This window comes from Gymnoscopelus microlampas (genome assembly GCF_963454915.1).
Source record: "Gymnoscopelus microlampas genome assembly, chromosome: 15".
In the NCBI taxonomy this organism is placed as follows: Eukaryota; Metazoa; Chordata; class Actinopteri; order Myctophiformes; family Myctophidae; genus Gymnoscopelus; species Gymnoscopelus microlampas.
In genome coordinates this window covers 11,630,684-11,646,289 of record NC_139952.1, presented here as the reverse complement: position 1 = coordinate 11,646,289, position 15,606 = coordinate 11,630,684, and the positions used below count along the sequence as shown (strand labels likewise).

Here is a 15,606-nt window from a genome sequence, read left to right as displayed (position 1 = left end):
AAAGTCTGAATATGGAGAGAAGAGGTTTCTGCCCAACAGCTGTTGATTTGTTCAAAAGACGAATTCACTAATTGACTGGTGGTGAGAAACAGAACGGTGCCGTTCTTACCTCTCTGGGTTCTTGAGCTCCTCTGTGATGAAGTTGAGCGTGTCCCAGCCAGAGTAGGAGTACAGCGCCGAGTACAGAGCCAGAGCCATGTCGCCCGGGTTCAGCTTGGACCCTTTGAACGAGTCCTCAAAGTTCTGGTTGTGGCCTAGGAAACACACGCACGCATACACACCAAGAAGAGTTTTAAAACAAGTTCAGTTCCCCACACAGGCCTCTGTTTAGAGACAAGTGTGTGAGTTATGGGTGTTCATGGGCAGTGCTGGAAAGTAACTAAGTACATGTACTCAAGTACTGTATTCAAGTCAAATTTTGAGGTATTTGTACTTTACTCGATACTTGTAACAGAGTATTTTTTACATTGCAGTATTGATACTTTTACTCAGTAAAAAAATGTGAGTACTTCCACCGCCGTTCATGGGTTGTGTGGGGTGTAGGAAATCATAGTGAACTGCCACAATCATGAATTATTAAGTTGACCATTAATTGTCCTACAAATAATTGCGATTAAAGTGATGTTCAGGGACCCCCGGCAGCCCGTGAGGAGGTTCCAGGGGGGGGTCCACAACAAAATGAGGAATAGTTGAATTTCACTATTATTTCACAAGCTAGAAGTTAAACTCAATGAGAGAATGAATACGAATGACTATTCAGCTCATAGGTTACACTCTCTCCACCTACAGTATAAACAGTTGTAGAATGATGTACTAAATCTAATCTAATCTAAATCACAACATATTTTTTCTTGTTTGAGAACCACTGCTTGAAGTAGGATTGAACAGTTGTGGTTGCAGACAGACAGACGTTCTCACCTTGTCCCAGCCGGACCATGCCAGCCACGATGATGACAATGAGAGCAAACACCTTGGCCACGGTGGAGACCACCTGCAGGATGGCCCCCCACTTCACCTTCATACAGTTCACAACCGTCAACAGACCTGAGACACACACACACACACACACACACACACACACACACACACACACACACACACGTATGTTAACAACATGACAGCATTTGACTAATGATACATCTACAGTACAGTGTACTACTTACAGGATGTGTTTGAGTTGAACATAATGATATTTACATATACAGTATTGAGTTAACATTGTTTATAAAGGGTCACACGGTGCTTCAAGAATCACCTTGACGCTGGTTTACAGGTGTAAAAATGGGTGAAATATTTTTTTGCTCAAGCTCAAATTTAGATTTTTTAGAAAGTTAGAAAGAAAGAAAAAGGAGGGGGGAGAGGGACAACAGGGAGAAAAATCCAACGGTAAAGAAGCATTGTCAAAGAGAACAAAACAAAACAAAAGATATCATACACATAGCATAAGACCAGCAGATACAGTACGTACATGAGAGTAACCACTTAAACCCTTCATTATTACTTAAACAGAACAGAGTTGGTTCAGTACTGGTTCTATACACCAAACCATTTTGCCGAAAATAGCATTTCGGCGAAAGTTTCCCCCAGAATAGGGATGCTCGGCCTCAATAAGTGGTAGCAAAAATGTAACGCAAAGCGGGATTAGATTAGCCTCTAGGCTAGCCTCTTGGCACCGGGTGAAAAAAATGGGTTACAAAAATCGCGGGATAAAAATTTAGATTAAAAAAAAAATAGCCTCTAGGCTAGAACACATGAAGCAGGTGAGCCCTACATGCTTTGTTGTTCCAGCGAAACAGGCTGAACCAGTTATCAGATGTGTCGACAGTTGACAGTTAGCCAACAGTCTGTACGTATGACCTACTAACACACATGCTGATAAACGCCACGTGTCCCTTTTCGTCTTCATCGGTAGTTTTGCAGGGGAGGGGCCCTGTCCAAAACATCTCAGCCGTTTTTATCAAGTTGTGGGAGCTCTTATTGGTGTAAAAACTACAATACATGGTTTTAGGAAGAAGTCTTAAGAAGCTACTATATCATGGACTGGCCCATTGAACTGTTGAAAATTAATCTTGCGTGCGTTTCATCTGTATGAAGTTGCATCCCTATTCTGGGATGCTAGGGATAGACTAACATTTGGGGAAAAAAATTGCAGGAGGCCCGGACCGCTGGCCTAAGGGTCTTGGCACTTAGGCTCTAATGCTTTCCCGACGACCTTTGCTGCGTGTCTCTCCCCGTCTCTCTCTCTCCCCCTCTTTCCTGTCAGTCTTCAGTTGAACTATCAATAAGGCAGAAAAGGCTAAAAAAAAAAATTTGTTGTTGCTGGAAACAGCGGATCTACAAGCTCACAACGCATCGTGCGCAATGCGTTGCGAGCTTGTAGATCAGCTATTTTCAGTCAAGAAATGTGGTGTAGAGGGGGAAAAGAATTAGGGGACGAAGTATAGACCCCTGAGGGACCCCAGTCAGCGAAGTATAGGGTTTAGGTGGTTAAGGATTTTTTTATAACCACAAGTTAGCCAGACAATGTAGTTTTATAATACTATGTTATCCTTATGAAACTAAATCTATCCGTCTATAAGTTCCACAAACCATACATGTGATTTGCATGTGTGTCTATCCTTTGCATATCTCGAGAACTATTCAACCAATCACACAATCACATTTGGCGTGTGTATTACTGATCCCCACTGGGGGGGGGAATGCAGAGCCGAGTGTGTCGATGCAAAGACGCATGGCTTAAAGCAAAATAAAATGTCACAACTGAAGAAAAAAAAATCATTTGTATATGGACAAGTTCTAACGTGCAATTTGTGAAACAGTGTGAAAGTAGCCCCCACACTAGCGCTGTTCCCTAAACAATTAACACAATATATAAAATGATTATGTTTTAGTAACATAGTTCTTGCTGTTCTACATACTGCCAACCAGGTAAAGAAATCACAGATTGAGGCTTTTATATGAAATATCCAAGACTATTAAGATTTTTATGGAAGATGCTTCTGAACATATTGCTAGTTTGACCACTTGCTCCAATCTTAAAATAATAACCGAAAATAGCCCATGCAGTACCTACAAGCTCTCATTGCGCATTGAGAGCTTGTAGATTGTAGCTATTTTCGCTGCGCAACATGCTTCCATAGAAGACATGCATGGCTTCTACGGAATCCAAATGACTGAAATCAGTGGTGGCGACTGAGAACTTTAATCCATAAAAGATGCAAATACACACAGATTCACATCGGGCATCGCCCGCCAATGACGTGACTGATGCAAATTACTGCACGCCCGTCAACCGCAAATGATGGAACGCGAGTGCCGGGTGTCGCCTGTGAATTATGCAATATGGAGCAACACAAATACCACAAAAGTGTGGAGTCCAACAATGGCAGTGGTTATCCAGAACGGACCGGCTCCCAACAGGCCTGCAGGCCTTCACTACTGTTAAATAATTCAGCACTAGATGTTCAGGGTAAATCTTCACCACCCCTTCTGATGCATCTTAGTCTGGCTGCACACACGTGCTGTGTGAACTGCTCTACTGAATCGTCTCTGTCGGGTGGAAACCTCATATATCCAAACCTGTGACTTTTCAGGATTCAAATATAGCAAAAACAGCAGTCTTACAAGCTCAAAACGAGACGCTTTGCTTCGCATTTCGAGCTTGCGGATCTGCTACTTTTGATGCCTTTGTGTGACGCTGTAGTATGATCAAGTAGGGCGTTAATTTAAGAAAAAACTAAAAACGTTAAAGTAGGGAGATGCTGTAGGTTTCTGCCCGACAGCAACGAAATGTTTCGACGAAATGCTGGTGATTATACAATCAAACGGGGAGGGAGAGAGACAGAGACGATACAGTTGATGAACATGGAGGTAACAGGGCAGACAAAGGGGAGTAATTAACAGCCTGTCTACAACATTGAGAAGACAAATGGGGAACATTGAGAGAGCTCTGCTTCTGGTTGTGTCTGCTATAAAAGCTTGGCCGGGTTCCCTGCAGTTACCTGATGGGCCATTACTCTGTCTGAATTTAATAACTCCCTCAGTAAAAGAGTGTAATACCAGCACACTGCTGGCAGCGCCACAATGGAAATGCATATGGTCGAAGTCGGGAGATAACCTTGCATGTCCAAAACCAGTGGTGTAAAGTAACTTAAGTACAGTTAGTCAAGGACTGTACTTAAGTACAATTTTGAGGTACTTTTACTTTACTTAAGTATTTCCAATCGTCTATACTTTTACTTCTACTCCACTAAATCTCAGAGACAAATATTGTACTTTTACTCCACTACAATTATTTGAAAACTTTTGTTACTTTGCAGATATACATTAACCACTTTAGCCCTATTTCATACCTAGGCTATTTGAAAATAGCAGATCTACAAGCTCACAACGCGCCGCATCGCGATGCGTTGTGAGCTTGTAGATCTACCATTTTCAAACATTTTAGCACTTTTACTTTTGGTACTTTAAGCACATTTGATGCCAATACTTGTGTACTTTTACTCAAGTAACATTTTGAAAACAGGCCTTTTACTTGTAACAGAGTATTTCTACATTGCAGTATTGATACTTTTACTTAAGTAAAACAGTACATGTACAACTGCAGTACAAAGCTCACCATTAAAAATGGATAAAAGTAGTATCCAGGCAGACACGCTAAGCTTTAATATGTGTACATGGATTTACGGGATCACGTTGGGCAAAAACGCCTCGATTTTGGCGCAGGATCTTGAGTCAAAGTCACGCTACTTGCAAAGCACCACGGACATAAAAGGCAAGAGGGTAACCTATGGATTTAAATATCCTCCAGTGTATACAGTCCAGGCATCAAACACGATTAAGAGAGTCTATAAATATAGTGTGCCGGCCCGGGAGTTAACATGTTGCTGTTCACAACCCCACAGGCACAGAGCTAATTATAAAGGGCATGGTTTGTAATCCGTCTACCCTCGCTGGGATGTCTACCACCGCTGTGCTGGCAAAACAAAATATTTTTTAATATCATAGACTATGGGCAATTAACCGAACATATATCGACACTGATATTTAGAACCAATAATAACTTCATCTTGCTCGTGTAGGTTAATCGAATAAATCGAGAAGCAGGTTTTTTGTGATGATTTTTTATTTAATAGATCTATATTTTAGAATATTGATAAGCCCGATTAATCACTTTTGATAACCCTGTATTATACTTTTGTATAAAATTGCGAAAATAGCCGATCTACAAGCTTACACATATAAGCTGACACATATAGATCTGCTATTACCACTGTATTTAAAGATCGCTGTAGCATTTCTACGACATACGGTACAACTAGGGGTGTGCCGATACACTAATTTCACGAAACGATACGATACGATATTTGGCTCACAACTTCGATACGATTTCGATACGATACGCACTTTTTTTATTATGAAAATATATGGAGGAGAAAAAAAGAAAATGCAAACAAATAATTCTGTTTTTGCATTATTCAGATATGCAAACTTGTAGCTTTTCAGCTACAAAACCCGTTTGATTTTTTTTTTTTTTTTTTTTTTCAAAAACGATATTTTTTTTTCCCAAAACGATACATATCGTCGCGAAAACGTATCGCGATATATCGCGGGACGATATATCGGCACACCCCTAGGTACAACTTTTAAAATTTGTGCCGGTGTTGTTTGGAAGTTGCGTTCATGATATATGCTGTTTTTTGGGGTAGGAAATACAGTAGGCCCTTTCCCCTAATTGTAGATGGCAATTATAGGCAAACAGTAATATTTTAATTTGAACTTTTTTTGCCTATGACAACATGCCCAAAACAGGGATGCCAGCTTGAAAGAATTGTAAATAAAGTATTATTGCCTCTGTAGTGGGAAGAGTGCGTACAAAGTATGTATATAGTTTACCAAAAAAATTAAAAGATTTTGTATACAGCATATTACAAAATATCACACCTGAGGCACACCTGGACTCGTCTCCTGCCACACCGTTTGGGAAGCACTGAACTATACAACTTAACATAGCTATAAAAGCCACACACGCTCGCTCCTATGTGTGCATTTATAACTTATAAATGCTGCTCACATAGGAACATACGCTCTCATTTATAGCTTATAGCTAGCTTGTGAATGTGAACGTTGGCCTCTCCCTTCCCACAGTGTCAACATTGACACAACAGGTGTTTGACAGCAGACCCAACTTCACACAGACTTGTAGAATATAGAACATGTCCGCCTCTAACAAACTGTTGTTGCTTAAGTCTATAGAAACAGTCTGCACTCACAAACGGACACGTTTCGGCTCCTCAGGCCTGTAGCCGAAACGTGTCCGTTGTGTGTCATGACTGCTGCTTCAAAAAACTTCAAAGAAAATGTACCTTGCAAGTGCGACTGTTTCTATAGACCAGGGGCCTTCAACGTTTTTCAGGCCAAGGACCACCTATGAGAGAGAGATGAAGCAGGGACCCCCTCTATATGTATTGTATAAAATTGTGTTTCAGATTAAACTTCTTTTTACTTGGTCTGCTCTTTTTTACCCCCTCTACACCTACAGCGCTTTGCCAAAAACAGCCGATCTACAAGCTCACAACGCCTTGCAGCGCGAGGCGTTGTGAGCTTGTAGATCTGCTGTTTTTGGCTAACGTTCTCCTCAGAAAAGGGATGCTAGGTTCAAGTGGTTAATGTAAAAAAAAATAAAAAAATCAAAGATTTGGCGGTCCCCCTGTAGTAACTCTGAGGACCCCCTGTTGGAAGACCCCTGCTATAGACTGTTCACTGAGAGCCTGCATTCTCTTAATCAACTTATGCTTAAGATAAACATGACATAGTATACATACTTTTACAGCTCAGCTGCTGTCTGCCATTGGAAGACCATTAACCAAGTAGACCTGATAGATTAGTGTACGTACATCTCTCGGTGTTGGGCAGATTGGTATTTAATCTTTTGAATTGCTTTTTCCTAATTAAATTCCCTGTATTAGACTTAGTCGTATGACAGGGTCTTGCAAAAGTAGCGAAAATAATAGCTGATCTACAAGCTCACAACGCTTGTGCAGTACATCTTCTGTTTGTTTGATTGCTGTGCATATTTTTTTAATTCTCACGGCTTTGGACAGAAAAAGGTTTCCCATGACAGCGATTATATACACAACATGTTTGGACAAGAATGTTCTATTCCAAAGACTGGGGGGGGGGGGCAACTTGTCCTATACGCAGGGGTGCACATAACTTTTTAGGTCTGGTACGCAGAAGAGCACCTGGACATGTGACTTGGTGCGCATGGCGCCCGTCCCGTTTTGTCAACGGGGGGGGGGGGGGGGTTCAGCCCGGACAGTTTTGTCAACGGGGGGGGGGGGGGGGGGGGGGTTCAGCACGGTGCCCACCGGACAGTTTTGTGAACGGGGGGGGGCGAGAAAAAAAGGACACTCTGCTTCTAAATTCCGCCGATTTTCGCCGTTTTTTTTTTTCTCACGCTGTTAGATAAAGCCCCCAAGGTTGGTGCCCTGTGCTGCTGCGCTGATTTTATCCGCCAGATTGGGACGTTCACGGCATATTTTGCACCATTACGGTGCGTTCATCATCGGTGACGAGTGCCTCTAACAGCCGCTGCTGGCTGCGTGCACGCAGCGAGGCAATGCAAGGCGATGCGAGAGGACGCGAGTCATATCTCTACCCCTGTGCCTAATGGCTGTACATGGGGCCGACGGGTGCTTTAGAGTGATTGTGTGAGTGTGGCTTCAGGAAGTAAATTCCTAGCCTCGATCTCCAGGCTTTTATTTTTTAGTTTTGCTAAAAAATAAACGCTTGGAAATTCCTGTCCCAGCTGTTGGTGCGCAAAAGCGCCTCGCGTCGCCTGATGTGGTGCGCATTTTTTATTTTGGGTGCGCATGCGCACCTGCGCACCAGTTATGTGCACCCCTGCCTATACGGCTGTCTGATTGATTGATTGAATACTTTAACAGTTTGCAAAGACAAGCACAGGGACGTTCAGTTCAATACAAGGTCTGTTAAGAGGATTCTAAACCCAAGAAAGCACTATGGCTTGTTACCATTGGGGTCCTTTGTACTCAATTCATCTAAACATTTAATGACAGACAAATATACACTATGCAAAAACTTCATATAAATGAGTTGAAAGCAAAAAAATAATATGTACTGTATGGGGGGGGGGGCTTTGACTATAGACTTTGACTTTTTACAGGGACCAGTTCTGAATAGCAGCTACCTGTGAGTGAGAGCAGTTCTGAGGAGAGTAGGGATTCACTTTTTTTTTTTATAACTGTTGGTAGGGCAGTCCACATTTTTGTGACATACTATAATAGCAGTAGAACGAATTTAATCCCTTGTTAATCCCTTGTCGCAGTGCAATTTTATATAACACTAATATAACGTTGCTGTAAGGCAGAAACCTCTTATCTCCATATTTTAACTGTGTTTTTTCGTAAACTAATACCCTATTGATCATACTAAAGCGTCAGAGAAAAGCATCAAAAGTAGCAGATCTGCAAGCTCCAGCTTGCAGATCTGCTACTTTTGCCACACTGAAAAGTAACAGTTTTGGACATATGAGGTTTCCACCCGACAGAGACGATAAACAAGTGTATTGCATCCTAAAATTGTGAATTGAACTGCCTTATCACCCAAGAACACAGCAACACACCACATTGGTAGACAATATATTGGGCCCATCATAATTCATGTATTTTAATGCACTATATGCAAAAGCTTAACTGAATATAATGCACCGAAATAGTCTCTGCTCCATCTCTGTTCTCTGTGTCCCCTTTAATCAGCGTTATTCAGAATTTTTCATAAATGTGTGTCGTGTTTGTCCTTTTCCCACCGCCCACCTCTTTCCCTCTCTCAATTAGCAGAGGTCTTTCATCATTGGTTCCAAGCTGCAAGCGAGCATTCAATCAGTCTCATCCTGTTCTTGTTCTAGGTAGACATTAGCCAATCAGATGACACCAGCTGCCAGGTGCGATTATGAAACTATCCTGATTGAAAATTCCAACCTCTACTGCGGTGGTTCTCTAAGTGGGGTCCGGGGACCCCCAGGGGTCCTTGAGAGGTCCTTTCATTCAACTTTGATTCTTAAAGGAATCTTTCTTTCACAGCTATCGGAAGGGGAAAAAATGTATTGTGTTGCCATGTTTTTTGACCGATATGAGCACCCAAACTCCATCAGGCAACAACAGATACAAAGACATAGAGATGCATGGCAGTGCCATGATGATCTCAGGGCACAAACAGTACCAGATTACAGGAGGCCAGTTTGAGTGATCAAGAAGAGGCGGACAGCAGGACATCGCTACGTGCCATCCAGCTCGTCAAGAGACACGCGGGAGTCATGATCAAGCGTGGTGACAATGACATCCTTGTGTAGGCTCTTGTATTATGCAAGCTGCAGCATGGCCCAGCTTCCGCTCTGATAGACAAAGGGCCATACTGTGCAGGCAAAGAGAGGCTTGTGCCAATCATTACAATCTGCAGTAAAGCTGGTGAAAGCCTTGTGCCAGCGCTTGCCATGCTTGTCTTGAGCAGTCGTTGCCAACAGCCAAAAGTTTTGAACTCATTTGTACGGACACAAGGAGAAAGAGAACAGGTTTAGTATACCACTCTGGATGAGTTGATGTACTGGCATCGTTTTAATTGATGATTAAAACTTTCTTTTTGATTAATAATAAATACTGCTACTTTGGCATTTTTTGCGTTAACAAAGAAGTATAAGTAGGTCACACACGGTAAATGAGATTGATCAACTTAACCGATTATAAAATAAAAATAATTTGTTTCATGTTGACACGCGTCTCGATTATTCAATATGCTAGGAAAAGAATAGTTGCAGCTCCAAGGGCATGTATTGGCAACCACTGGAGACATGTCTGCGACTGCCTCTTAACACACCCCCAACTGAAGATTCATTTAGGCAGCATGGACTAAACTTCTGTATGGTGCCACAGCCACCGCAGAAACTATGCTTTGTAGTCCTATGAGTGGCTTGCCATTCACTGAAATACCGTTTGCATCTGTGAGTGCCCTAACAGAACTGTGGATGATGACATACTCTAGTTGCAACCAAGAACTTTAAAATGTTGCGGCACATTGTACATCTGTACTGTATATAACTGATATAATCGTACATAGGCTCTATGCACACCAGCCATATTGGAAAGAAATTGGACCTCTTCCTTAACAGGTGTTACCAATGATACTAATGAAGGCTCTGTTCCATTCTGGTCCAACAGAGTCAGGGTGCTGATATTGTGCATGTTGGCTCACTGGAAACACTCTGCTACACCAGTGGGTCTCAAAGTGTGGTCCAGGTACCTGCAAGCTTCCTTGGGGGGACTCTCAGGGTGTAAAAATTGAGCCAAATGGACCCTACACTTTCAGAGTTATGGGGGTCCTTGAAATTAAAATGTTTGAGAACCACTGTGCTACACTAAATAGAACAGAGTCTTAATTAGTATAATTGGTAAGACCTGTGAAGGAATTAAGGCCCAATTTCTTTCCAATATGGTTGCTGTGCACAGAGCCTATTGTTTTCAGGAATTCTCAGGAAATGCCCTTGAAAGTGTAGCTTGCTGACGGAATATCAAGGTGAACCATGTTAAACAAGTAAGAAGCGCGAACGCTGGAAGCGAACGCAGTTCTATATTTCAGCCACACTGTAGTAGTGAACTCTGGCGCACTCTAGCGGCTGGACACAGGTAGTGCAGCTGCTATATTTCAGTCACGGAGTTTTGAGTCACATGGGGGCACGAGCCAATGAGAGCGTGAGTCACATGGGGGCGGGCTGCACACATACTGCACACAGACAGACACACAAGCCGAGCCGAGTTACATAGTAGTAGGCTCCACTTGGGCGGAGTCGCGGCTTCGCCGCGCCTCCTTCCGCGTTCGCAACAATTTCAGTCGTAAGATACGAGACGAAGGCTTACAGATGATGATAGCAGCGATGAGGCGGACGGCATCGTAGGGGGCGTGGCAGGTAGGGTAGAAGGGCTGGATCAGGTATTGGGAGAAGGTCAGGGCGATGACCGCCTGGCAGGCTGGCTCCACAATCATCAACGATGTCCACAACCTGAGGACAAACACACAACAAAACGATCTGCTTTATTACACAATATAGCCCTGCGTTTATCCCGTTTTCTTAGTCCCCACTCCTGCCCGCTCACGCCGAACTTCTGACCATTCCCGCCCACTTTTGGCCACCCAAAAGAAAACGCAGAATGAGCATTACAGCACCAGGGACAGCAACACAGCGGGCTGGGCTTAGTGCTCATCAGTAGGTTATAAATAGATGCACACCCCAAATCTCCACTGATTATCCTGGAGAGCCACAACCCCAGTTTCTTAATCCAGCTCTCGATTTCGTCTGTGAGGCCAAACAGGTTTGTGTTCCGACCTTGTAGTCCCAGATTTAAAGCATTGAGGCGTTCAAAGAGATGGGCTAGATATGCCAGCTGTGCCAGCCATTCATTATCAGTACATTTCTGTGCCAAAACGGAATGTTTCTGTCTGCAAGGAATGTCCACTCTCCTTCCGAGTTCAGAAAGGTGATTTAATATGCTGCATCAGCCACCTTCAGTGTGGTAAAGTAGCTGATTATGCTCAGAGCCTATTTCATCGCACAATACATTGAATAGGAGAGAAGTAATTATGCTAGTTTTCACTGCATTGGCAATACAAACTGCATCGTCGTCAAGCACCTGCTTAGGAGGGGATGGCATTTTGTTTTTGTCAGCATTTGGATCGCTCACAGAACCGCTTCTGACAACCCATTTATCCAATGCAAGGCTCCAGGTTGGCACACCTGGCCTGAATGAATGAAATCAATTGACCTACGGAGGGAGCCGTATGCATTCGTCTCTGTCGGTCGCAACCCCACTTTTCTGTTCTTTTCTCTTCTCGTTTCTTCATTAAAAGAAATCTTTGGTAAGACTTTATATTAAAAAAGGTCAGGTCTATAAGGCAGGACAATTTATCAAGCATCATAATGCACTTTTACGGCTTCATAACACTCCTTATAAATGTTTATAAGGAGTGCTATGCTATTTAACCTCCTATGAATAAGTTATAATAACATTTATGAAGTAAAACAAGTGAGTGTTATAATGCCTTACAAGTTCATCATAATGCATTATTAATGAGCTTATAATGCATAATAGACCTGACCTTAATGTCTAACCAAATATTTGTTTCAGTTGCCAGTTGCACGACCTCACGGTCACCTTCCGTTTAGGGTCACGACCCAAAGTTTGAGAACCACTCCACTAAATTTAACCTACACACAAACACAGGGTTATAAAACCACAAGCTTCGTGTTCTACGCTCACGACATCCTCGGTATTGAGCATTGAAATTCCCTCTGCTTTCATGTACTTGGAACAGGCTCTGTAGCTTACCTGGAGAAGCGCGCTAAAGCTCTGGTTTGTTTACAATGATTTATGGCTGTGATGCAGAGCTCTATTTAAGTGTCATCACCTGTGTAGAATTAAGCTGGGAAAACAATTGTGCATGTCAAATGCTTCCCCTCTCTATCCCCTTATATTCCTCCAAAACAGAAACCTAGCTTTTTACAGCTCGTTTTTGTAGGAGGCTTGCCATCTAAAAGAGGGTCTGTCCACGTGTGTCTGTGTGTTTTGTACGGAGCTAGTGTCTCTTAAAAGGACCGATCAGCGCCAAATCTCCTGTACATGGTGCCAGTAGGCCAAAGAAGTAACTCCCATGCATTTCTTTCATGTTTTATATACATTTCCATATTTTAACCACTTAAACCCTATATACACACGCCGTCATATCAAAACAGCTAAAATGGTCGACCTACGAGCTCAAAAGGCGACCTCTATTTTTGCTGCATGTTCACCCATTTTTGTTTTATGACACGCCAAGAATAGGGATGCTATCAATGTGGTTAACATGAGTTCTATAATGAAAGTCAAGGGGGGTTTATCAGGTTGAAACCATGGCCAATTATTTTATTTTTTTACAAATAAACAAAGAAAATGGCCACCTACCGAATAAAAGCTAAGAATCCTCCAAAGGTCTCCAGGATGTAGGCGTAGGAGGCTCCAGACTTGCGGATGGTGGTTCCCAGTTCGGCGTAGCAAAGCGCACCCAACACAGAAAAAACTCCGCCAATCGCCCACACCACCAGAGACAAGCCAAACGAGCCCGAGTGAAAGAGCACCCCCTGAAGGGAAAAAGACGGGACGATTTATAGAAAGCTCCCTCTCTCCCAGTTGGGTGTTAACCGTGTATGTTGAAAACAATTCCTTTTTTATCATTATAATTTTTTGCAATTAAATAGTGAAAATAGCCTAAAAATCGACAAGCTCTCAACACGTCATGAGCTTCTGGATTGGCCATTTTCACTACTTTTGTGCGACACTCTTGTATGATGAAGTAGGGCATTCATTTACGAGTTGAAACATGGAGATAGCTGATTTTCAGGTTTCTGCCCGACAGCGTTGAAATGCCAAAACTGTAGAACAGTTGATGGTAAAAGACTGATGGTAAAACATGTCAATGTTTATCCATTTGGGCTTGTTGCATGGTCTATCTGCATCAAATCCATACATGTACATTCATGGATACTGCACCATGACCCTAGGTCACAGTGTCAAGAGGTCATGGCTACTAGAGTCAAATTTCAACACTAACATTTCTGCCGCCTCACCCCGTCAGTCCTCCAGCATGGCGGTGTTACGGTGAAAGTGACCTGCCAAAATATGTGTCCAAAGTGTGGATTCCACATAATCCCTCCCTCTGGTCACATATTTTGGCAGGTCACCGATTTCACCGCTAACATCACCATGATGGAGGACGAAGGAAGCCAGGGGACAGAAGTATTGGAATTTGGCTTACAGTAGGTGTGTGTGTGTGTGTGTGTGTGTGGGGGGGGGGGGGGGGGGGGGGGTCTCATGGCGATGGTGTTGGTGAAGTAAAGTTGCAAGGTCAAACATGTCATTTATTTACAGTACATAAATAAGTTTGCATAAATTTGATGTAAAGGCCCCCCACTCCGAGAGCGTACAATCTCTATTATGGGGGTACCTTAACTGTTATGGTGGTGGGGTGTCCGGCGCCAGTCCAGACGCACAATTCTATTCCTGCCATGACCCCAGCAATGCAGCCATGTAAAAAGGTTCAAAATCTGAAACTGACCCTGCTGAAACAATTGGCCCAAGTCTGAGCCACCTCCCTCAGATTTAAGTAATCATTTCACATTTAACTAGTTTGGCTAGTTCAGCTAAACCACACTCATTGGGACAACTCAAACAATTTACACCACAGAGTTTAATAACTTTCCCCAAATATTCCACCCTGATCCTCACTGTGCTGAGGTCAAACAGCAATTAAATCAAACTGGAATGCAGGCCATTGTATAGTGTTGCATACTACTGTCCATTATTGACCCTTTTGTGTCTTACAGTACTTCTCTTAGTCTGTATCTTAACTGCTGTCGTGTCTCTGGCGACTGCATTTCCCCCCCCAACGGGATCAGTAATCGTCTATCTACCCAGGGGTCCTTGGGGGGGGATTCCAGGGGATCCTCAGCAAAATGTGTCAATACAGCATCACAATCATGTTAACTTCAGTCAGGTGGCTGTATTATAATGTTACCTTGGGCGAGACGAAGATCCCCGACCCGATCATGTTCCCCACGATGAGACAGACGCCGTGCAGCAGCGAGATCTCCTGCTTGAGACGCACGCCTCCGCTGCCCTCCGACGCCGTGTCCCCGTCAGCTCCCATGCTGCTGCCGCTGAGCGCCTCCTTTCAGCCGCTTACCAACCTCCTGCTGCCTGGCGTGTGCCTCCTTTTTAAGCTCAACAGTGGCCTTATACAACCTCCTTTCAGCTCAAGAGCTCACAGCGGCCTCGTGTCAACCCTCCTTTCAGCTCACAAGTGTCCTTATGCAACCTCCTTTCAAAAGCTCAACGCGGCGGACTTTATGAAGATCCACGATTCCTCATCCGAGAGGATGAGAGTCAGGATTCAAGGACGCAAGAGCGGAGGCATTTAGGGGAGGACGGATGAAGGCGCGGGAAGAAGAAGGGGAGCCGGGTGTTGTTCTGAGAAGTTCTCCTCCATCTCAGCTGGCAGTCATCATGGTGGGGGGTGCGAGGCCACACGACCTGCTAGGGACACACACAAGGGAATGTCATTATATCAAGTATCAAGAAGGGTTTTATTCGTCACTTACTCATACAAGCAGCCAAATGTTGGGTGTGACATGTTCCACAAAGACTGTGCTGACAACAGCAATACAATATCCTCCCCGTTGCGTGGAAACTGTTACTTGAAACCTCAGGTTACCTGAAATGTCCAAAACTGTTACTTTTCAGGATTCAAATTCAAAAGCAGCAGATCCACACGCTCGAAAGCTTGTATACCTGCTACTTTTGTGTGACGCTGTAGTATGATCAAGTAGGGCGTTAATTTAAGAAAAAAAACACCCAAAAAAAGTTAGAATAGGGAGAGATTTCTGCCCGACAGCAATGATATAACGAAACAATACAGGTAAGAACGACAGCTATGATAAAACCTCTTAACAGGTACGAAGAATTTCTTCAGCAGCACTTGGGGAGATTTGCTGCTATTGTGGAA

At 43.3% G+C, this 15,606-nt stretch overlaps 1 protein-coding gene across 2 annotated transcripts in view; it reads right to left on the bottom strand.

Annotated features, from left to right (window-relative positions):
- Positions 1-15,606, bottom strand: part of LOC311062363 (Y+L amino acid transporter 2) — a 43,734-nt gene that overhangs the window by 21,651 nt on the left and 6,477 nt on the right. Inside the window, exons 2-6 of one of the 2 annotated variants that reach the window (XM_084081348.1) lie at positions 14,620-15,137; positions 13,011-13,186; positions 10,932-11,074; positions 919-1,044; positions 110-254 (exon numbers count right to left, since the gene is read on the bottom strand). In XM_084081348.1, coding sequence (XP_083937474.1) covers positions 110-254; positions 919-1,044; positions 10,932-11,074; positions 13,011-13,186; positions 14,620-14,751 — 722 coding nt within the window. In that variant the 5' untranslated portion in view covers positions 14,752-15,137. The remainder of the gene's footprint in view (positions 1-109; positions 255-918; positions 1,045-10,931; positions 11,075-13,010; positions 13,187-14,619; positions 15,138-15,606) is intronic. The other variant, XM_084081349.1, reaches the window with a different exon arrangement.